The sequence below is a fragment of the Thamnophis sirtalis genome, unplaced genomic scaffold, assembly GCF_051295495.1.
Source record: "Thamnophis sirtalis isolate CommonGarterSnake01/CBP01778 unplaced genomic scaffold, rThaSir2_p1.2 scaffold_3, whole genome shotgun sequence".
Taxonomy (NCBI): domain Eukaryota; kingdom Metazoa; phylum Chordata; class Lepidosauria; order Squamata; family Natricidae; genus Thamnophis; species Thamnophis sirtalis.
Genome location: NW_028261383.1, coordinates 166,499,248 through 166,524,243, shown reverse-complemented (window position 1 = coordinate 166,524,243; position 24,996 = coordinate 166,499,248). Strand labels below are relative to the sequence as shown.

The following is a 24,996-nucleotide window of genomic DNA, read 5'->3' as shown; positions in this document are numbered from 1 at the left end:
TTTATAACAGTTTTGGTGAAATCCGCATTTCCAGGTTTTGCTGAAAATCTCCATTTCCAGGTTTTGGTAAAACTGTGCCCATTGTTTTGATAAACAACTGCAGAATTCACTTAACGATTGCCACAAAAAAAAAGGTTATAATGGACAGACTCCATAATGGTCATAAGTCAAAGACTACCTGTATAGAAGACTGTAGTGAGCCTATTCTTTCTCTGCTCTTCCTGTTTGGGTCTGTGTTCAAAGAATATATTTATTTTTAAACCAGGATGAGCTTTAGCTCCTTTGCTGGATCCAAAGGGAGAATTGCCAAGGCTCGAATTTTCCTTGGAATTAATATTGATTCACAATGTGAGAATGTGTTTCTCTGCCCTTAGTAGTCATCCGCAGAGATTATGGAAGATTACATTTGCAAACCGCTAGGGAAGATAAGTGAATCCCACTGCGGGTGTAAAGTAATCGCTGGAAGTTTTGTTCGTCTGAACCAGTTTTGGAGGACTGATGCTAGTAAGCATTGTAGGGTAGGCAATGTTGAACATTGTAGCTGAGGGGCTTAGGTCTTTTTAACTCATATGCGATGGAAAATTTGAGTCATCAAATGATGTGTAAACAGCCCTGAGATGTTATATAGACTTGGAAGCATTTTTCCTAATTTTATTTTGGGCTTGGTTTCAGCACTGAAGATACCCTGGGAGGGCTGAGCAGTTGAGCTGCATCAGAATTGCTGCCAGGGTCTTTCAGGGTCAAGCTGCATTCCTGCTCCTTTCAACAAACAGAGATCAACCTGGGACCAAATAGAAACTGCTTAGGGCTCAGTTACTCTCCCAAACCCTGGCCAGTACCGTAGGTTGATTTCATTCATATATCAAGCCCTGTCATCTTCTGGCCTTTGCAGTTTTTTTTCCATTGGCCTGGAGTACACAGCAACCATCCCATTTTGTGTCTAGACAGTAATGCTCATTTCTTCTCTTGCAAATGGGGAGAGGGGCTTTCCAGCTAATCCAGGAAGCGAGATACAGCTCACAAGAAAATTTTTTATCCTGCAACCTCAGAAAGGGAGTGGCTGCAGAGCCATATGCCTTTTTTTTTCCAGTTTCCATGCTCGGCACTTGCAGTTTTAAGTTGGGGAAGGCGCATATTTGTCTGGTTGTCCTCATATGCCTACAGTTGCGTGGGGGAAAACGGAAGAATGAATGCATATGGATACAGCTGGAAGCAATTTCAGCACTTTTTCCACCCTAAGCAAGACCGACAAGAATAGCTGCAGTTGTCTTTGGGCATGGCCTGGCTGATGCTAATTTTTGTCAGCATCTGGATTCTGGAGAAAAGAGCGTGGGGGTGGGTCAAGAAATAAGACTGCCTTTGGAAGATCCCTTAAACAGCAAATATGAAAAAAAAATGCTGGTTTTACATCTTGCTCTTTTTCCTGCCGATTGATGGTTGTTCTTAGGATGGCGTGTGTTTTTTTTTTGTTTAAAGTGGATGTGCACTGAACATGTGTGTGCTGCCGCGTATTGCTCCTCCCAGTGTTGCCATCTAATATGAAGGTAGCACATGGAGCTTATTTCAAAGTATCTATGCATTGGAGTGGGGAAATTGGCAATCTTTTCAGGGGAGACACTTGCTTTGGTGGATGATGGCTGTGGACCTTTTAAATCGTCTTCTGGCTCCCAATTTAATTGTGCCTTTAGCGCTACCCACAGCATGGAAAGACTCTCCCAACCATAGATACCAGGTGAGTCTTCTACCGAAGCCTTTCTGATCTAGGAGGATGTATTGAAAAGACCTTCTCACACAGAGAGCCGCTCATCGTAGGTTGGCTTTCAGGTTTGTACAGGTAGTCCTTGACTTACGACCACAATTGACCTCAAATTTTATGTGAATCATTTGTTAAGTGAATTTTGTCCCATTTTACAGCCATTCTTGCCACAGTTGTTAAGTGAATGATTACAGTTGTTAAGTTAGTAACATGGTTGCTAAGTGAACCTGGCTTCCCCATTGACTTTGCTTCTCAGAAGGTTGCAAAAGGTGATTTATAACCTATGACACTGCAACCGTCATAAATATGAGTCATTTGCCAAGTGTCTGAATTTTGATCAGGTGACTATGGGGATGCAGCAAGGGCCATAAGTATGAAAAAATGATCATAAGTCAACTTTTTTCAGTGATAATGTAACTTTGGATGGTGACTGCTGTATGTCAAGGACTACCAGTATACTGTTTGCTAGTTGGTGAAAGCCACTAGGTGACAGGTTCTAATCCAACCCAGGGGATAGCTTATCTAGTTTCTTTGGTTCCCCATTTTCTTCGCACTTACAGGAACCATCCCCATAGAGAAGCTATGGGACTTCATGAATACCTCTGTTGGAACCAGGCAATCTGATAAGAATTGCCGGATTCCTGTACGCAATGTACATTGATTTGGAAAGAGGGAAGGACAAATGAAGTCTGTTAAAGTCTTTTTGAGAAGTGACCGAAGAAAGAGACATACCTTACTTCTGGATGTACAAAAGAGATATTTTAAAGTTCCCGAAAGTTTCTTGGGAGAAAGAAAAAGATGAACAGAAATCAAGTTCTGGAACTTTATTTGAAGGGGTTAAAAATCAAAATTATTCAATTCAGAATGAATATGTGATTGGCTTTATTCATTCAAGTTTAACATTGATTAATTGTATCTGGTATTCCTTATTCAACTTCTGTTGATAAGGAACAATGATAACAGTTTTGGATTTTGCTTTTAGTTTAGAGATAGAGTTATGGGAAAAAGGGAGTATATGTTATATTAAGAAATGGTGATAAGCTAGTAAAATTGGGTTCCACCACAAAACCGCGAACGACAAAATTGCGGTCGACGAAAGCGCGTATGTGACGTCATCACAGCGCGACGAAAAAGATCGAAAAATGTAAAAATAAAGCGAAAACCTTACCCTAACCCCCCCAAACCTAACCCTAAACCTAACCCTTAACCTAACCCTAAACCTAACCCTTAAGCTAACAAAAAACCTAACGCTAACCCTTAACCTAACGCTAAACGTAACGCTAACGCTCTAACCCTAACCCTTAACCTAACCCTAACCCTTAACCTAACGCTTACCTTTATGTGAATCGGCTTGCTGTAATTTAATTTTTAGTTCAATTTTTCGATCTTTTTCGTCGCATTGTGATGACGTCACATACGCGATTTCGTCGACCGCGCTTTTGTGGAACGCGGTTTTGACGGGTCACGGTAAAATTGTTCACGTTTGCTGGGATGAAGAGGGAAACTACTTCTCTCCTTCCTTTTTCTTTCCTTTTTTCATTCTGTTTTTCTTTTTATGTTTTTTGCAGTCGCTGTTAGTTTTTATTCTATTTGTAATGTTTAATAAAATTATTTGGAAGAAAGATTTGGAAAGAGGAGTGGGTGGCAGGCCTCAATTGCATCACTAATATTTGTAATAGGAGGGGCAGAAAGACCTTAGTATCCCTATTAACGCTGAGATCCTACATGCATGAGACAGCAGCAATCAGTTCTTGCTAGTTTAAGTCCATAGTCCTCTGATTTTGGCATTTCATTATCAATTTCAGTATTTAGGTTAGATGTTTTCTTTGGTAGATTAACCAAACTCAAATTTAGGAAGCAAATTTGGACATATTTTCCTGGGATTAAACCTTGTTGAAACTCTATGAGATTTAGTTCCAAGCAAATATTGGTAAGGTTTATTTTTAAATTGTTAACATCTTTTAGGTAATGGAGCTGAATATGAGGACTATATCTTCCCTGGCTAAATTAAGACTTTACTTGTTGACAAGCTTATACTTCTTTACCCTCTACAGAAACACACCCATATTTCTATGAAGTTTTTCATTAAGCAGATATTCATGAAATCGGTCAGTAAATACAGCAATTATTTAAGCAGCTGGTTTGGAAGTGAACCATTTTATGCCCTGCAAAGGAAAGTAGAGCTGAGAAAACGAATCTTGTTTGTTTGTGTAGCTTAAGAGGTTTTGGTGGAACTGGTTGAGACAAAATGCAAACATACACTTTGATTTGTTTTTGACAATGAAAGAGAGTATTTTTATATCATTTTGTTTTGGTTTAGTAACCATTTGCAATACAATCATTTCCTGGCTTCCTTTGAAGTAAGCACTGGACTTAACACAATGCAATTTTAGTGCTGTGCACAATTTTCTGGAACCAATGGGTGCAAAGGGGTTTACCTCAGAATAAGAATGCAACGGTTGTGCTGTTAATCAATCCACATATCAGTAGCAGACAATTCTTTATATTTTAGCATTTGTTACTGGAAAGTGTCCAGGTCCTTTTCAATTTCAGGGATTTTGTTAATCACTTGACTTAACAGCTAGGTTTGAGCTACTCTTGTGCGATCCCCAGACATATACAAAGTCACATCAGATCTGATATTTGGAGGAGGTACTAGAAATCGGAATCTACCTCGATTTTCTACAATATTGGATTTTATCTTGCTCAAGACTCAAATGTCTTATTACCCTAAATTACATAGATTCAAAATTCTCACACTTTCCTGGCCCTGTTTAGCTTGGATCCCTATACAGAGTGAAATAATTCATATAAAATAAACAGATTTTTATAATAATAGTGTTTAAATTTGTAGAAGTATAATGATGTCATTGCTAATATTATATTGTAATTAGTGTTTGGACTTGAATGGTGGGGCCCTGCTTCAGCTTGAAATCCACCAGGTGGATTAGTCTCAATCATTTTTCTCAGCACAGTCTACTTCACACTTTTGTGTAAATAAAAGAAAGGTGACACCCCCCACCACTCCACAAACACACTTGGAGCTCCTCAGAGGAATGATGGAATATAAACTAAATCACTTATATTCTATGACTTTACATGATAATACCACCTCAACATTTTGAAGCATAAAACCTGGAGAACATATGGCTTTCCAAATGTTGATGAGCTCACAGCAACTTGTAGCAACCTATGTGTAAACCCATGTCAGCTGTACAAGCTAGGAACTGTAATTCAACAATATTTGAAGTCTTTTGTTTCCTGTACCTGATTCTCCTTTTACACATGTTTATTGCTATATACAGTTATAAAATAGAAAGACAGAATAATTTTTAAAAAAATGGTTTCTCTTCAATAAGAGATACTCGCTTCAGTTGATTTCATAAAATTGGCTCTTGGGCAAAAGAGAAAAGACTAAACTCCATGCAATGACCATCCATTTTCTGTAAAACAAAGTCTAGGAGTGAATATGGGATATCTCCTTAGTTATAACTAACACAAACCCAGTGCCCTTCAGATGTGTTTAAGATATATGGTAACTCTGATCAAGGCGGACAAGACAGTAGACTGAATAAAGGAAAATAGCCTATAACCAGATGTGAATCATCTTCTATATTACTTTGCTGCAATTCTGTGTGTATTTCTTGAAACATCCATCTAATGTTCACATACTAACTTCTTCGAGTTTATTCCAAAACAATTTGCTTTGTCCCACTCAAATTATTGAGCAAAGAATGGGTTGTATTAAAACTGCTATATATTCTTCCTGCCTCTTTCACCTTCCTGCCTTTTTTGTAATGATTCACCTGGTTGCATTAGTTATTGTGAGCATGTTTTCAAGTATTTCCCCAGCCTTTGTGTACATCCGGGTCCAATTCTAGGTGCTGGTTGTCACCTTGGGCCAGGTTATTTGACGGACTATTTTTGCTTGTCACATCTACATGACCCACCACAGCAGGGAGGCAAGGCATGCTATAGTCCAGTGTTTCTCAACCTTGGTAACTTGAAGATGTCCGGACTTCAACTCCCAGAATTCCCCAGCCAGCAAATGCTGGCTGGGGAATTCTGGGAGTTGAAGTCCGGACATCTTCAAGTTGCCAAGGTTGAGAAACACTGCTATAGTCTTCTCTCTTAAGGAGGTCCATCTAGTACATGGGTGTCAAACTCACTGTGTCACATTGCCATCCTATGACGTATCGTGATGTTTTTTCCCTTCATGGAGCTGTGGTTTGCGTGGCCTACGTGTAAAACTCACCTGGCCTGTGGGCCGCCAGTTTGACACCCCTGATCTAATAGGATCAAGAAGGGCCTTCTCTGTGATAACTCCCTCCCTGTGGAACATCATCCCCACAGAGATTGGTCCCCATTCTGGCTCTTCCACAAGACTCTAAAAGACTGGTTTTGCCAATGGGTCTGGGAACCCCAGAGTAGAACGGAGCCCATAAAATGGCCTGTTTCATTGATTGAATGTTGTTGCCACGGGAGTGGGAGGTTACATAATACATAAATCAATCAATCTCCTTTTGTCAGTAGAACTTCAGAACCAGAAATGCTTTTCACTTGCTCCAACCTCTGCTGAGTCCTCCTGTTGTGATTGTTCGTGTTCTGTATCGTAGGAAGAAGCCCGCTTACGATAGTACAAACTTGGCGATCCAATCTGCTGCAACAGTGAAAGAAACAACATACTTGTTGTAACAGGATCCTTCGGGTATCAAAGTCAGATTGTTGTGAGAAAGAACTCATTCTAAAGATTAGTGGTCTGGACATTATCTGCTAAAAGGTTTGTGGTTACTTTGCACACCCATTTCCCTTCTGCAGACTTAGTGTCATCATACTCACATTTAGCAATAGTTGTTTCTTCATGTTCTTTTTTTAAAAAATTCTGAATATTCTACTAAGAAAATGAAAAGTAGAGCTTGCTGCAAAATGTGCATTGATAGTTTGAATTGTAGCGTCTGAAGAAACTTATTGATGATTAAAATTCTGGGCGTGGACAGGAAGTCTCTGGGTCATATTCCCACTTGATTCTGAAAGAATATAACTGTTGTAGCCATTAGCTTGATAGAAGGATGAAGAAATTAAACCTGTTACTTATTCAGGTCAGGAACTATAGACCGTCTGACTTATGCCCGCTCTTCTGCCTACATTTCCCTCAATTTTGCAACCCCTAAATTGATTAGACAATAAACTCCCCTTCATTTTACTTGTCTGAATAGGCCAGTTTCTGTCTTCAGAGGTCCTAGTTGCAAGATCTTAAAAAATTGCTATGTTTTTTCTTACTTCTGTATTGCACTGTTCAGAGATAACATAATTATATTTTCCATGTATCTCATTCCAGTTTTGCTGTATTTGTGGATAATATGCAACACATAAATAAATAAAAGTGACTTTGAGGTAAATTACCTGAAATGCACTCAGTGGTTAGAAATGTCATCTTTGGGAGGACATTTCAGAAATTTGATACCAGTTGTTTAATTGTTCAAAAGTCATGATTGTGCCCAAGGCTGCTGTGAGGGAGGAGGTTCCTATCCGTGCCCAATCATTGCTCTCCTATTATTAGTTAAAAGTAGAATTGTAACTAAATTTCCACACTGGCAGGAATTTTGTTTGTTCTGAACAATGTTCAGAACATTTCTAACTTTTTTTTTTCATTATTGAAAACTATTTCAGTTTGGTCTGGAGAGGTCATTTGAAATTTGCCATACATTTATTTTACCCGTTCTGTTGAGTTTCAGTGCATGTACCAATATAGTTATTTGAAACACATTTTTTGTCATAATTTTGTAAGTATGCTTACGTATGTCTTCTTAAGGAATTTGGCTGAGATCAGTGAGAAAGACCCATGATTTTCTTGATCTTTTTATTTTTGCCCTGTTAATTCTTCTTATATATGTTTTGCAATTTGATCCTCATTTACTTTTTTTACTGCATATGACATAATTCGGTTTCTCTTCAGATCAAATAAGTCATTCAGCTGTATGATTATGCTTCTCTACATTATTATTGCTCATGTTGGATACTTTTGTATTCAATTTACAGTATTTAGTAATCCGTTTATTTTTTTATTTTGCCTTGTTATCACACAAATTCCCCATTGCCACTGCATTCAATTAACTTCTGTATTTCTCCTGAAGCACCCCAACTCTCACTTTCATATGGCAAAGTAGCAGAAGCATGTTTTTTTATACAGTAAATAAAGCAAATTTTGCTTCTTAAACATTAATTTCCCATATATCTCAAGTTACTTTTCTACTAGTACTGTACATCTTAACATTTCTCTATCCATTTCCCAGTGACCCGACAAATGCACGCCCACAAAACCGCGCCCACAAAAAGCGTGCCATCTTTTAGGGTTAGGGTTAGGGTTATAATGTTGTTTTCGCATCCCACTATGTTGTTTGTGGATTGCGCGCTTTTTGTGGACGCGGTTTTGTCGGCGCGGTTTTGTCGGTGCGCATTCGTCAGTGAACCCATTTCCCATGTTTCGTGAACATTCTATCAGCATACATCTATTTGTTGTAATTTATCATTTTGTATAATTGTTCACATTTGTCACTCTGTCAAACATAGCTACCATGGTTTTTATAATACATTTTTTTTAAAAGATCCATACTCTGTACTGCATCATACAATCTGGATACTCCTTGTAAATAATTCATATTCTCAACCAACCCAAGGGCAAAAAAATGGGAAGAGAAGAAAATGGAAGTGTTTTGTGTGTGTTTTGTGTGTGTGTGCATGCGTGTGCGTATGAAACAAAAGGAAATAATCTTTCTGGCCCTGCTGCTAGCAGCTATTGGGTAAAACCATTTTTGGTTGATTTCATCTTTCGGTTTTCTTTTAGGGATTGGGACCACAGGCTAAATAAAAGATTTTCCCACGGTCCAAAAAATAAGCCTTTATTGCTTTATAATGTTTGCAAATCAAGATGATATTTCAGACCTCGAAATGGGATGAAGGCTATGGGGGTGGCAGTGCTGTGCTGTGGTGAAATGACACACTAGTCATGTTTGGCTGTTGATTAAGAGTGCCGAGTTGTGTAAACAACGAGTCTGTCCTTTGTGGATGGGCTAGAGATGTATTTAATTTCAATCTAATTCATTAGTACTTAGAAAAGGACTGACACATTTCCCTTGCGGTAAGATCTGAACTCACAGTTTGCTTAATTATGGGTTATTAAAGAAGACATGATTGGCTGCATTCACTCACACTAAGCTACAGGTTTGCAGACTATACTATTGTTGCAAGCAGGGTTTAGACAACCTTTGATCAAGAACAAAACCATGTTAAGGCTCTGTGCGTTATGTAAATCTGCTGTTGTCATTATTAACGGCAATTAATATAAATCACAATGTTTAAAAATCTTTGGCAAAACGCTTGAAAACTTTAGGTCAAGGGAAGCCTCATGCAAAATGCTATTAAACTAGAAACCACTCTGAAGACAATTGAACGTAAGTAAGTAAACATATTAAAACAGCACCACCAGTCACAGCTATGCTCATGGCTTGTTCATCAATAGGAAGGTTTAAAGAAGTCCACACACCAGTAGCCCACTTGTCTTCCATTTCTGTGGCTGAAGAATGGATGATTAGTTTTTATATTTCATATTGCAGAAAGGAAATACCATAAAGCCCAGCTATAGCTAATATTAAATTCTTGATTTTTCTTTCCCGGCCTCTTTTTTTTTTCCTCTCCTTCCCATCCCTTTTACTTTAGGAGTGTCCTGGGAACAGGTTTTTGTGGGTTGGATGCATTTTCGTAGTCAACCACATCAGGCCAGCTTTTCCTTTCGCCCAGGCTCCAACTCCTGTGTTTGCATCCTAGGTGTGTTTCTGGCATAGGATTTCCTAAACTGTGAGGTACACCTCCCTTGGGGAGGTGCAGGCAGAATCCAGGGGAGAGGTAAAGGTCCCTTTAGTCACATTGTTACAATAAATCCAACTTTCCTATAGTGTCATTGTATTGCTTTCAGGGTTCCTTTGTGTTCTTTTTCCATATGTGGATGGCTGGGTGTGTACGTTAAGATTACATTAAAAGGAGGGGTGATGGCAGAAAGTTTAGGAACCCCTGACCTGAAATCATAAGTGGCATGACCAAGTGGAAACACCAGGCCAAAGCTGGGACACCAGTCCGCTGTGTTTGCAGGACAATTCCCCTTGGTTACTTAACCATGGTTAACCCATCGCCTGGGTTAAGGAATGATTAACCCAACACACTGAACAACAAACTAATCAAAAGGGCTAATTTCACATAGTTCATTGAGCCTCAAATCAGCCACCCTTTGTTTTGGAAAGAACATGCCACTGGACCGTAAACTTTACGCAGCTTTCACATTCGCCCCCTTTCATGCCACAGTAGGGTTGCAGCGTTGGGCAAGTTGGCTGGAATGGCTGTGGTTTCACAATATTTAGAGGGCACGGGTTCTCAACAGTTGCCGTTTTGTACCTCCCACAAGCTGAAAGAAGAACTGAGGAATCCAGTCACAGTTATTACTCCCAGCGTGGTGGGGGCCCCTGGGCTCATCCCACCAGAATAGAAAGTTCTTGTTCTATGTTTTCTGTGGGAATATACCTCCAAGGGAAGGATGCGGTTAAAGATCAAGGCACCAATCAGACATCCCCATTTGCATTTTTGCCCCACCCAGCCTCAGAGCTTTTCCCAGGTGGCATAGTTAACCCTTGGGTTCCTGGGCCCCAGAGGCAGGTGTGCCTCTCTCTATTTTCTGCACCTGGGACTATTCCCATTAGCGTTGGTGGGAGTTCTCTTCCAGACAGCTAGAAGTTGGGAAGGATTAATTGGATTACTGTGGAGTGGAATGAAAGTTAAAGGTCTCATTTACCCGACACCTCTGGTTTGGATAGTCAAGATCGACTCAGCCTTCCATCCTTCCGAGGTGGGTGAAATGAAGACCCAGACTGTGGGGGCAAGTTGCTGACTCAATTTGCTAAAAAAAGAAAAAGAAAAAAAAAGAAAATGTAAATGTGCATTTAACATTATATACTTGATCAAGGATTGAGTAATTTTGCCTTCCCCATTCCCTCAGGATTTTTCTTTTGTTAAATTTATAGTGTGGTGCAGGTTAGAAACCTAAGTGGCCTTCCCAAAAATATTCCACTGCAGAGAGGCCTGTTGCTATCTTCAGTTTCAGAGGGGATTCGCAATCTGAGGCTTCGGTACAATTTTCCTAGCAGACATACACTACAGGTTGTTTTTATTTTTATTTTCTGAACTGGGTAAAATCTTTAATGCTTGACTTCAGCTTGTAATGTAACTAAGAGACCTAAGGAAGCATACTGCTGGATAGGATGGTGGTGGGAACAATGCAGCCTTTTATGTTAATTAGCTTTATGATGGAGAATGTCTTATTGTACAAAGCCTGCTTATTCAGATCTGCCTGTCTCACATTTCTGCATCCTAAATAGGGGTTAAAATATCACCATCTTCTTTTTTCTTTTTTCTTTTCTGTAAATGTGTTTTTATTTTCCATTTTCATTTCGTACAGTCACATATATACTGTGCATAACCGGGGCCATATAACATTAAACAATAAACATAGCCATTCCTCTTGTCAACAATACCCCCCAAAATAGAAACCCAATGTACCTCTTTGACCCTCCATACACCCTTTCTTTCGCCCCCCTCCAACTTTCCATCTTTCCAAGATGGAAAGAAGAATATCACCATCTTCTTCAAGCATCCCTTTTGCTTCAGCTTTTGGTCAGACTGCCTGAATTAAATCCCAACATCAGTTTCTTCAGATCACTGCCCTCCAATCGAATTTTGGACTACAACTTTCATCAGGAGTTTGATTCCCACCACTTCTGCCTTAAATTATTCTATAGAAACCACTCACTCACTGACTATAGGAGTTAGTGCCCATTATGTCCCGGAAACTGTTCATTGAGCTCAAGGCCTTAAAAGGGCAAAATACTATAGTGGTCAAATACAGACAACACAAACCCCCCCTTCCAAAAACTTTGACAAATATAAAGCCTAAATCAAAATTCGTAAATTGGCTGTTTCAGAAGCCTAATTGCAGTGACTCTAGAAGTCAGGAAGTGTGGGTGGTGGTCCAGGATATGTGTGCATTGTACCCCCAACATATTCAGAGAGCAGCAGGTTGAGAAAAGTAGAAGAGTCTGGATGAAATAATCTCACGTCTAACCACTTTTGAATAAGAAGGTAGCTCTGCAAATTTGGGGATCATTTTATCTGTGCATTTAGAACTTTCTTTCCTGGATATGGCTGGGTCAATGATGCTTCAGTAAATCTATGGTATGAATACAACCGCTGTATTCATTATACATGTTACTATGTCTTTTGCCGCCCCCCCAAAGATTTCCCTTCCCCCCCCCCAGTCCTCAGACAAAACTACAAGAAAATACATCTTTTCTCAAGCCAGAATCTTTGAGAAAGTGGCTATGGGTTTTAGTGCTTTCTTTTCTTATCTTAGCCTATAATGGTTATTGTTAGGGGAGGAGGGCTCATAGAGCAGTTGGTACACCACCCAGTACATGAGTACGTGCCATGTTTCTTGGCAGTAGCATGCAGATGTGTGTGAAAATGCTTAGGGAAGCAGCCTGCCAACTCGTGCTTAAAGGTGTGGATGGGAGAGGGAACAGGCTAACATCCTCCTTCACCTACCTTCTGTCAGGACAGACTCTCCCCCAGGCATGGGGTTGGAATTGCTGTATGTTTCTTGGCGTGCCTTTTCATTAGAGTGGCAAAACTCTTCTGGCAGTGCCTCCCTTCCCCTCACCCCCCCATCCACACCCTTCCTGCAGCTGGGAGCAGAATATTTGGATTCCCAGTACTACCTAATTCCAGCCCCTCTCCCCACCCCCTTGGTATTATTGAATGCTGCTTGTTGAAGTCTTCTCCATGTCCTCAGGTATCCTGCTGAAACAAGTGTATTGCTGTTGCTGTTGCTGGCGGTTTCCTGAAGGCATTACCCACATCCGTGTGCAAACATCCCACTGACTGCGAAGATGGAACTGCAAAAAATGGGAAGCGAGAATGGCACTGAAAGATTCAACGGTACCATACCTGACAGTGACAAAGCAGCTGTCTTGGAGGATGGGTGAGTCTTTAGTAGGAATGACGGGAGTAATTGGTTGGGAATACGCCCTCTGTGGTGTAACGGTTAAAGATGTTAGATTGGGACCAGGCGACCAAGTTTTTCACTTGACTGTGAAACTGTCCGTCTGAATTCAGACCAATCATATTCGCTCAGCCCTGCCTACCTCACACTCAGGGGGCTAGAATAAGGGGGAGGCTCCGTATCAGAGGTGGTATTGAGCAGGTTCTGACCAGTTCTGGAGAACCGGTAGCGGAAATTTTGAGTTGTTTGGAGAACCGGTAAGTACCACCTCTGACTGGCCCTGCTCCCATATATTCTCTGCCTCCCGAGTCCCAGCTGAATGGGAGGGAATGGGGATTTTGCAGTATCCTTCCCTGCCACGCCCACCAAGCCATGCCACGCCCACCAAGCCACGCCCACAGAACAGGTAGTTAAAAAATTTGAATCCCACCTCTGCTCTGTATATATATCACATTGAGCTCCAGTGAAAAGGTGAGATATTAATGCAACAAATATACGTACGGGGAGTCCTTGTTTCACTATGGTGATTGGGCCTGTCAGTTCCATTGCTAAGTAATGGCGTCATAAAATGCAGCATCATGTCACTGTGCCAACTTATAGTGGCAGTTGTGGCAGTCCCAGTGGCTGTAAATCCAGCATGGTTCCATCTCCCACAGACAGATGATCACCATTTGTGTGACCTCTGGTTGGCTTCCCCTTTGACTTTGCTTTTCAGAAACCAGCGGTGAAGCTCACAATTAACCATGGGATGCTGTGACATAATTGTGATTTGGCTGCCAAGTGTCCAAAATGTGATCACATGGCTTTGGGGACACTGCAACAAATGCAACAACGAGGACCTCAATCAGTGCTTTCATAAGTAGCTGCTGAACGAGTGGTTGCATAATAAAAGTGAACCAAATTTACAACTTTGCAAGTTTTGCAAACTGAAGCATGCATCTATATTCCTGTAGTATCTGCACATTGCAGAAGAGGGTCACGACTTAGAAATACAGCCCAAAAGACAAAGATTGTTGCAAGGAAAGATGAGCAGTTTACATGTGAAAGGGGAACAACAAGAAACCACATAAAATGTTAATTATAATTAATACACCCAATGCTTCTGGAATCTTTATATCTGTATATTAGGAAAATTTATTTAAAATGAGAATTTTAGGAGAAATAATACTTGTTTATATACTTTCATGCAGCCTTCAGAACAAATACAAATAGGTATAGAAATGGAAGAGAAAAGAGAGAGGGAAATTGACAATTTATATATTTTTAGTTTGGAAGTTATGAAGAAGGTTGGGCATGCAGAATTGGGCAGCATGTGAGAAAGATGGAAATTAACTGAGCAAGCAGAATCAAAGCCAGTAAAGCCGGAATTCAGGTTAGGCAAAGAGACACCAGAGCAGTTCCTTCACATGGGGAAAAATATTTCTGTAACATAAAAAACCCCTGGAGGCAATATAGAAAGATGCAGATTGAGAAGCAACTACTTCTAGTGGCAAAATTAATACACAGATCATCAGTCTGTCCTCCAAAGTGTTAGAAACCACTCTGCCAGCAGCAAACAAATAAACACATTTCTTAGTTGCATGTTCTGTCAAGCTTCCAATTCAGGACTTTTTTCCCCCTGTTTTTTTTTTATTTTCAATGAAACTACCCAGAACTACCCAGTTTTCACCCAGATGGTGAAGATGTGTCTTAGAAATTCTATTAGAGGTCATTAGCTTGATCAGGCGCTCTCAACGTGTTGTTTCTTTGCACTGGCTTCAGGGAGCACCATTTTTGCATAATCAACTTCATTAGCAAGGGTAACAAATTTCCAGTTGTTAATTAGGTCCAGAAATTAATCTCTGCCCCCCAGAGATCCAGGCCCTACCCACTCTCATGGCCTTTTGCAAAGCCATTAAAACCTGGCTTTTCCGGCAGGCTTGGGGTTGTTGACCCCTTGATGGAGGTCTGATTGGGTGTCTGTTGTGTTCCTTTTTAACTTTGTTGCGTCCCATTGTTTTTAATAATCCTTTTAAATTCTTTTTATTCATTTCTGTAAGCCGCCCGGAGTCCTCCGGGATTGAGCAGTATAGAAATTCAATAAATGAATGAATGAATGAATGAATGGCAGGTATACATTTGAAAAACTTTTCCATGCTCCAGATTTGGCACTGGACCACTAAATCAGTGTTTCTCAACCTTGGCAACTTGAAGAAGTCCGGACATCTTCAAGTTGCCAAGGTTGAGAAACACTGCACTAAATGACAAGTGTAAGTAACCATAGAGAGCCTGATCTCAGTTTGGATATATGGAAATGTCATTAAAGAACAAAGCCCAACAAAACCAGAACACAGGACCAGAAAATAAAAGGCCAGAACAAGTCCTCTCTAGCATCCAACACCCAGACATGCAGGTATTAATACCAGATACAATCAAGCAGGATAATTGTTACAACTCGTCATAGTAATTATCTCCAAGTATTTGAAGCAAAAGCAAAACATAGTAGTAATTTACTTGATTAATATTAATGCACTGGCTCCATTGTATAGTTACGTCAGAATTTGGCAAGAGAGTTAACGATTGCCAAATCTATATATTTTTAAATTAACACATTTATTTTATTAGAGCAACCAGACAATATGTAAATCACATTATAGTAGTTCAATACTTATGCTAAGTACAATAACACATGATGGTTTCATCTACTTTGTTTCCTCTCTTTTCATTCCTTTCCACCACCTCTTTAAGATTCAAGACACTTGAATTGGAACACAGCACGACCTGTTTAGCTTGAGCCATTGATTTGTGATGCTTAACAGATAGAGTTCTGGTTTAGGACTCCACTGACCTTTCCTACTTTCCCTTCCATTTCAGGTATGAGGAAGAGGAACGTATTTCAGCAGAACAAGATGGCTTCTTGCCTAACGCTGCCAGCAAGAAATTCAGCCAATTCACTGATGTAGGTGATGATGTCGGTCAGATATCTCTTAAGCTGCATGGAATTGTGACGGAAGGCTTAATGCTTATTTGTACTAATAAAGGAGAATAATTGTAGCTCGGTCCTTGGGTTCCACCACAAAACCGTGGACGACAAAATCGCGGTCGACGAAAGCGCGTATGTGACATCATCACAGCGCGACGAAAAAGATCGAAAAATGTAAAAATAAAGCGAAAACCTTACCCTAACCCCCCCAAACCTAACCCTAAACCTAACCCTTAACCTAACCCTAAACCTAACCCTAAACCTAACCCTTAACGTGACGAAAAACCTAACGCTAACCCTTAACCTAACGCTAAATGTAACGCTAACGCTCTAAACGTAACCCTAACCCTTAACCTAACCCTTACCTTTATGTGAATCGGCTTGCTGTAATTTAATTTTTATTTCAATTTTTCGATCTTTTTCGTCGCGTTGTGATGACGTCACATACGCGATTTCGTCGACCGCGCTTTTGTGGAACGCGGTTTTGACGGGTCACGCAGTCCTTGGTGCCCTCTGAGCTTGGTTTTTTTTTTCTTGTAGATGTTTCATTACCCAAACTAGGTAATATCATCAGTGCTACTACTAGCATCGATGAGCTCAGCAAACACCAAGGACCCATCTTTTATATGTGCAACATGACGTTGCATGCACATGCTGCACAAAAGGGCAGAACTTGCAGTAGGATGACATAACATTACTTCCATCATGAAAACAACCAGCTCCTTTTTATTCCCATTCCTTTACTTATCCCGGAAAGTAAAATTCAAATGTCTCAGCTATTTCTTAATGCAGTTTGCAGATGTCTACCAATCCAGGATGACCTAATGAAACAGGATTGAAGAATTTTCCTTGTACAAGTGTCATTTATTTATTTTTTACATTGCACAACTGTTGCATTGAGACATAGGATATGGTTCCCAGAATATCTCAGACTTCTACTGAATGTTGCCCATGATTTGTGATCTTGTTAGCATGCCTATTGTATCATGTAGGTATTTTAGAAGTATTACCTCATTATATTTTATTATTTATTTATATCATGGCCACCTATATTTATAATTTCCAACAAGGTTTAATCAGCCCCACCTTTATAGATTTGTGTTATCTCCTGGCTCTTTTTAATTTGACTGTCATTGTTTTCTCCTGTTCACTGAGTCATCTCTTCTTTTGAGAACCATCTTTTGTTGTGTCTTAGAGGTCTTCATTCTAGTACAAGTGTTCCCACACACTTGAGTCAAACGCAGACCTCCAAAAATATATAAAGTATAAATCTGTAAGAATCAAGACTGGTACAGTGCAGTATTGTATAGTAATTGGTAACTTTATAGGGACACTCATGCAGGCCACTTCAGCTTTCCTACTGGATGACCCTTGGCTATTTAATGGTTGGTATCATTTTCCTCCGTTCATCCTCATGTATTATACTTCTATTAGGTTTAGTGCTTTGTTTTCCATATGGCCCAAAGGCTTTTTCCCACCCAATTTCTGAAATTTGGTTTTTGTTTCTTTTCTTAAATCTCGGCTGCAGTTTGAGGGAAAGACTTCGTTTGGGATATCAGTCTTTAATCTGAGCAACGCCATCATGGGGAGTGGCATCCTGGGCCTGGCCTATGCCATGAGGAATACAGGAATCACCCTCTTTGTGTGAGTGTTAACTCCCACAGCATGGTACCCAGGAAAAAAAAACCCCACAATCCAATGGGGAGGAAGCAAGTAGAAATTCAGCCGCGCTTTCCACCTGCGGGTCCGCTGCTGGATGGATTGTAAGAACTAAATCCCAAGCAGGGATTGGATGGAATTTGTGAATTCAAGTAGGGTTGGGCTAGAACTCAACAGTCCAGTTGAGGATTGGAAAGAGTTCTCTTTGCCTCCATGGAAGAGGCATTCCAGATTTGTTCCATTTCTGTGAAAGAAGCATTGATTGGGCTGACATTCATTGTTGTCCTTCTTCCAGGATCCTTTTGATCTGCATTGCTTTGCTCTCCTCCTATTCCATTCATCTGCTGCTGAAGTGTGCTGGAGTTGTTGGTAAGTCACAGTTCAGGAGACTCCATAGCATTTGTTATGGGCCACAGGGTGAGACACTGACCTTAGCCATACTGCTCATTGGGGGTAGAAATAAAACTAATAGAATGCAGGGGTGTATTCTATTAAGGGATTTCAGAGTGGTGTTCAGAATTTTTTTGCTGTTATTAGAATCCACGTCTTCTATCAGTTTGGATCATTAAAAAGTCTTGTTCTCCAAGGGCTGTGATCTAACAAGAATTAGTGCAGGCTGTAGATGCCTTGAAACCTGGTTTTGAAATTGATCAGTGGGCCATGCAGGAAGCTGGACTGGCATTCAAAAATGGCTCTTTTTGTTGCGCAGGCAGATTTTGGCTGAAGAGCACAATTTGTCCTTAGGACATCATTATTACCAAGGAGCTGCATGCTTTTTTAAAAACTCAATATGTTGAGGAATGTGTCAATTCCTACCATAACTGGATCGTTGAGTGTGTTGACTGCTAGCATAAAAGGAGCATAATTTTGAACAGTGGTTAAGACTGGTAGTGTTACCACCCTAGAATTACAAACCAACCTATCTGAACCCTTTCTCTCTCCTATTTAGGAATTAGAGCTTATGAACAGCTGGGATTGAAGGCCTTTGGCCATGGGGGCAAAGTGGTGGCTGCTGTCATAATTTCAATACACAACATAGGAGGTAAAGCTTTCCCACTTCCCTGTTGGGTCAGAAAGGGATAACAAAGCGATGTATACTTGCATATATTTGCTTCTGATAGTTGGGGTGTGTGTATGAAGTTCAAGGAAAAAGGCTGAGTAAAGGACTCTGGGGCATTGTGATCTTGACTTCTACGAACTGATGGCAATGATGATTTTTTTAAACCAATATCCAGTGTTCAGCCTGAGGACAAGGGTGGGCAATCAAATGCCATCTTACTGTTTTCACTCTTCCCCAAAAAGCACATTCGGGGGATCCTGACAGCTTTCTCTTTTCACAGCTATGTCCAGTTACTTGTTCATTGTTAAATCTGAACTGCCACTTGTGATCCAAACCTTCTTAGGGCTGACGGCAAACAATGGGTAAGCAAAACTCACTGCTCTTCTTCCTCCTTCCTTCCTGGGGTTGATGACTTCCCCTCCCCTCTCAACTTGTATGGCTGTATGACTCTTGTGTATTTTAATTACGTGTATTGTGTTTGTATCCCCTTTTCCCCTTTTGAGTTGTTCGCCGCCCTGAGTCCCTCCCGGAGAACGGCGGCATACAAATAAACTAAATCTTAATCTTAATCTCCTAACTGCGTTCTGCTTGAAATTACACAGAGCAGATGAGCATGCAGCAGTTCCTCAATGCGAGAAGGGGAGAAAAGGAAGGAAGGAAGGAAGGAAGGGCTGAATTATATCAGTTTCCCCATATTTGACACTATTTGTTGGAGTATAATCCACATCATCTTATTGTTTTTGTTATTTTCCAGGGTTAAGTGGTTAATTAGGGGTTGCTGCTACCCTTTGGGCATTCTTCAGCCATAGCATGCTAAATCTAGGGTGATTTCCAGTTGAAAACTTCCAACGTACAGCATGGTTTTAATTATTCACCAAACATGCTTAACCTGTTCACTGAGTTGATCCATTCATTGTATTTGCAACATGCATGGAACATAAACTCTCTAAATAGGTTGGATTCACATAATATATTACTGCACCAGAAAACCTAAACAAGATTCATTCTAATCAAGCTTAGCGTATTAGATGAATGGATCTACTATCTGATCTAGTTAAGTTAAGTTTTGTGACCTCCAGGTAAAACCCAACCAGATCCACAATTATTTCAGGACTTGAACTCTTAATAATCTTCCTTTGTGGAGTTAGTTTATGGCCATTGCGACCTAAAATGAAATTAGAGATGGTATGTATGTGAGGGCCACACCTCTTTCCCTCCTCCTCTTTCACTCCCCAGCAGCCCTTTTTTCTCCAGAGCTGTTCTAAGGGGTTTCTGAGTGGTATTATGGAAGGAAGCAGCTGGTCTTTTTGGCTAATTTTTCCTTCTATAAATGGATCTTCGGGGGCTTGGTGCCTTATTCACATTCCTCCCCGATCAAGAGAATTTGGGACCAAGCCACAATGCTCTGTTGCTTGCAGGACTTAAACCCCCACTCTCAGAAACAAGACGGGGGAAGGAGATACAGAGATTATTCCCTTGTGGATCATAAACTCTCCCCTGAGTTTCCATTTAGGAGTGGAAAATAATTTCACCACAAATTGTGCTGAAACGCTATTGGATGTCATCTTGGGGCATATGTTAGCATTAAAATCCACTAGTATTTATCTTTCTCCCTGTACAAGTTGACAACCGTGTCTGAAAGAAATACATTGTTGAAAGTTGGAAGGAAAAAGCGGCAACTGTATTTAAAGGAGATTTACATTTAAATAGCTTGTATCTAAGGCCATTTATGTGTAGAAGGACAAAAGAAGTGATTTTTTTTTTCATTTTTAAAAGGCTACTAAGCAATGTGTTCATGTGTTGTGTAAAATTGGGAAGGTATTTAAAAGCATTCCTATGTTACAAGATGTTATAAGAGTAAAAAGTTATGACATTTTTGCGTGTACTATTTTAAACTGTTGTTTAAAGTTGTTGAACTGGAATATTGCCATGTTACCACAGACAGTAAAGTGGTCAGAATTTCTAGAGGAGATTTATATATGTCAAAATACAACTCTGTGATGCCATCTCATTTTTTTCAGCTTTAAATTGGGTAAATGTGGAAGTGAAGCCACATTTCAACTTTGCCTGTATGTCTTTAAAAAAAATATCTCTGTTTTTCATGTGGACTGGGATAAAAATGGAAGAGGGAAAGATTTGTAAAGTAGCCTTCAAACTTAAATTAGGTTATGTCAATACCATTGCACTCCAGTTCTTAGCGTAAGATCAGTTCTTTAACTGATCTTATGTTTGTCATTAAAAGTTCTGTTATGAATGACAGACTATTTCTTTATTACAAGCGGAATATCACTATTTTCATATTAGGATATCATAATGGATTCAGGAGAACTTCACTTCCTCCTCTGGCTAAACACCTGTGAGAATGTCCTTGGTTCCCACAGGAAAACTTTATTGTTTTGGCTACAAAACCCCATCTTAACTATTTCCCCCCTCCCTCCGTTGTGTGGCAAAACTGAAAGCCTCCAAGACGGCTTCAGCCAGGTTCACTTCACAGTTGACATATGAGCGGTGGGGGAGTGTGTGTGTGTGTGTGCAGAACTCCATGCAAGTAAAGCTGCGTGCATGCTCGCCTGCTGTAGCCCAGTTCTGAACGGGCCTCAGCTCATAATGGACCATGCCACTACCTCTGGAGACCTCTGGAGTAAAGAGAGAGTGGTTAGGATGGAATAAAATTTGAGGAAGAAATCTGCCCACTTACAGGAACAGGGAAGGGTTTGTTTCCTTGTAATAAAATGCTTAACAGATTGGTTGGACACCACTGCAACTCTACAAATAAGCAGAAAAGAAAAGAAATGGCATAGTGCAAGAGAAGTCTCAAATCACTTTGATCATTCACTGCTCACTTATTTGCATATTGTCATGCTTCTGAATGGCTTCTGAACTTCTGACCAATCCCATGAGGGCTAACTGTAAACATACAAATTGTAGTCATCAGTAGGAAAGCGTTACCTCTACTATCCCAGCAGTTCCTCTCAAGTGTTTCCTAATCTTGGCATCTGCAAATGCATGGATGTCAGTTGTAAAAATTCTTAGCAACAGCTGCATTGGCTGGAGAATTTTGGGATCTGAAGTTCATGTACTTGGAGATTATTCAAGCTGGGAAAAAAGGACATTTTGGTGTCTTTTATACACTCTTGTAGAGTCAATTTGGTGTAATGGTTAAGGCAACAGGCTAGAAACCCGGAGACTGTGAATTCTAGTCCTGTCTTAAGACACAAAGCTGAATGGGTGGCCTTGGGCTAGCTAGTCACTTTCTCTCAGCCTTAGGAAGGAGACAATAGCAAACACTTCTGAATACCCTTGCCAAGAAAACTATGGGGACTTGCCCAAGCAGTCTAAGAATTGGACACAGCTGGACGAGAGAAAAAGAAAAACACTCTCTTTATCAGTGAATCCTCTGTCCTTGATTCCTCTGGATGACTGCCAATTGTTGTCGTTGGTAATAATGACCTAGTGGGGCTGACACCTAAGTCTTGGCTCTAACAGGGACACAGTTCTTTTCCATGTACAAAGTACAGCATCTGTAGAGTTCATTTTAAAGGTTTTTTTTTTAAAGATAGGGCAGGTAGCATTTGGCTAGTTATATTTGCTAACTAAAATAAATACAGATTTAAATTTGGGAAGGAAAATGTCAAATAGCCAGATGCAAAAGTGTACTCCATGCTTTTCAGTCCATATTAAAAAGGATTTTTTAAAAAAGATAAAAAGGATGAAAACAGATGGCACCTGCGAAGAGTCAGTCAGTCTGTCTGTCTTGTCCACACATAGGACGTCTTTTTTTTGCGACTGTTCACTCTCTCTGGGTTTGGGTGAGAGAGAGTGAGGCAACTATAATGTTCATGGATTCATCTAACTGTTGTGCTTTATTTTCAGCGAATGGTACATGAACGGGCAAATTTTAATAGTTGTCGTCAGCGTTAGTGTCATCCTGCCCTTGGCTCTGATGAAACATTTAGGTAAGTGACAGAAAGTGTTTGTCCTGTGTTCTGCTTGTGCATGCTTGGATAAATATTGCCTGATCATGTGTATGTACTTTTTTTTGCGTCACTGCTGGTTTTCTACCTTAAGAGTTCAAGGCGAGATTGTGTCACTTCAGTCAATGAGTTGAGGCATATACAACAGTGCTACCCCCAACTGGAGGGAATCAGCATTGCTTCCTATGAGGATCTTCTGTTGACATTGATCTTGCAACCTATTGTTGCAGAGAATTATTTGGGGCACAAAAGAATATTAGCAGAAAAGCGATATTCCATGGGGTTGTTTTTTTCCCCAGTATGTGCATTGCCAAATTAAATTGCATTGACTTTCTGAACTGAATTTTTGATTGAATTTAAACTGTGAGCTCAAATCTAATACATCTAAATCATCTGGTGCTGGCAGAAGATTTTCACCCGGGTGCGCTTGCATTTTTATTATCTGATTGAATAAATTAATACAATCATAGAATGAAAGGGTTAAAAAAAATTCTGGGAAAACCCTCTAACCCAATCTCTCACTAAATGTATTAATCGAATACAATGGCATTGAATTGATCCAATTTGAATTTAGTTGATCACCCATGTCATAAACTTAATATTCAAAATTAAATCAATCCTTCCACACCCAATAAACAATTATACAATTTATGTAATAAATAAGTGTAAATGGAACAAAGCCCAATTTGTCAATTTGTTAAACATATACTAAAAAAGTGCATTTTTCCTGGCTGCTTTATTTCTGTTTTCTACACTGGAATTTGTTGCTTGCAATTGTTAAAACATCCTCCAAGGCTGAACTCTGCACTTTTTCTCTCAAATTTTCCCTGTAGTATATAGATGTTGAATTTGAGAAGGCCATTGCATCAATTTAGAACTAAGGACACCGTCCAATTTGTATTAAGAGCAGATATATCTAATTAATGGCGGCTTTCTTTTCCATATTTAGCTTTCTTTGCTGTAAAATCTTTTTATCAAGATCCTGTATAAAAGTTTGATGCAATTCCTTTGTTCCCTTCCTTCTTTTCACAGGTTATCTTGGTTATACTAGTGGACTCTCACTCACCTGTATGTGTTTCTTTCTCATCTCGGTGAGTTACATAATTCCCAGAAACACTGGCTTCTCACAGAAAGAAAAGGTGCCAGATTTAAATAGGAAATATGTGCCAAAATATTTTCAGAGGACAGTTAACTCCTTAATTCCAGATTGCTTCTCTTCTTGATTAGTTTTCATCCATTGTTTCTTGTGTTGCCTTCTGGTGCTTTGGAAAAGGTGTAAAAGCTGTGTGTTGTTGTTGTTTTTTTGCTGCATTATCTCTCATTCACTCTTTCCTAATGCTCACCATCCATTTTCCATTTCTGCCACAAAGGTAATTTACAAGAAATTCCAGATCCCTTGTCCCTTCAATGATACTGTGGTGGTCAATAGCACCATGGAGTCCAGTCATGATGTCTGTAGTGCTGAAGCCTTTCCTCTCAATTCTCAGGTTAGTATGAAAGTATCTGAATCTAGTGAAATTGAACATGTTAACAGTAATGGTAGAGCAGGGAAATACCATTTGGCTATATGAGGCCTGCAGAATCTGCTGGTGCAAGTGAATTAATGGACTTTTGTCTGCTACCATGTTCTAATCACATAATAAGTTTTGTGCCTGAAGGTGTACTTAAAGCTCAGTCTCTATGGCCTCTTTACCTCAGCATCTTAATCTCTATGACATATTGCCTCCCCCCCTGCTTTTATTGAAGTACATCTAGTACTAAAGTCAGTGGAATTTGGGGGGGGGGGGGCAATAGGATTCCTAAATTATTCCTAGTAATTGTACTCAGAATTATAGATTTTCTTTGAGAAGGGGAACAATATTCTGCAAGTATAAAATTCTTTGGTAACTTTTGAAGAAGCTCTTTAGGCTATACCCAGATTTTTCAGGGGTGCACGTAGCTTTGAGATCTCAGGTTGTGTACATATATAACAAATCAGGAAGCAACTGTGAAGTTGATGGAGGAAGAAAGTGCAATTGACAAGACAGATTTTTTCCCTTCCCATTTTGCCTGTAAAAATATATAGTGTAATGTACTTATAATTCAATGAAAATTACCATCTGCATTTATAAAGACAAACCCTGCTTTCTAATTTTAATAATAAGGTTTTCTGTAAAATAGTCCTACTGCTCGGTATTTACTCACAACAACTTCAATATATGTACGAGAAGGAGCAATCTAGAAATTATGAGTTCCTTCTGCTTAGAACAAAAACGGAACTGTTTTTTTCTTTTATTTTTCTAGACTGCGTATGCAATCCCTATCTTGGCATTTGCCTTCGTTTGCCACCCAGAAGTGCTTCCTATTTACACTGAGCTGCGCAGGTGAGAAAACTTGACAGCATTAGTGGAAAGGTTCTGAATTTTCTGAAAGAATATGTGGAATAGCAGGAGGACAATACGCAAGATAAGTTGAACTTTGTGGAGGAAGAAATGCTAAAAAAAA

General features: G+C 39.8%; 1 protein-coding gene across 2 annotated transcripts in view; it reads left to right on the top strand.

The window, feature by feature from the left end:
* The window catches only part of SLC38A5 (solute carrier family 38 member 5), a 43,264-nt gene that overhangs the window by 3,750 nt on the left and 14,518 nt on the right, over positions 1-24,996 (top strand). The window contains exons 2-12 of one of the 2 annotated variants that reach the window (XM_087710767.1): positions 6,373-6,536; positions 12,648-12,836; positions 15,711-15,795; positions 17,348-17,463; positions 17,774-17,847; positions 18,428-18,520; positions 18,819-18,900; positions 22,412-22,494; positions 23,545-23,603; positions 23,883-23,999; positions 24,796-24,875. In XM_087710767.1, the coding sequence (XP_087566893.1) occupies positions 12,745-12,836; positions 15,711-15,795; positions 17,348-17,463; positions 17,774-17,847; positions 18,428-18,520; positions 18,819-18,900; positions 22,412-22,494; positions 23,545-23,603; positions 23,883-23,999; positions 24,796-24,875 (881 nt within the window). In that variant the 5' untranslated portion in view covers positions 6,373-6,536; positions 12,648-12,744. The remainder of the gene's footprint in view (positions 1-6,372; positions 6,537-12,647; positions 12,837-15,710; positions 15,796-17,347; positions 17,464-17,773; positions 17,848-18,427; positions 18,521-18,818; positions 18,901-22,411; positions 22,495-23,544; positions 23,604-23,882; positions 24,000-24,795; positions 24,876-24,996) is intronic. The other variant, XM_087710766.1, reaches the window with a different exon arrangement.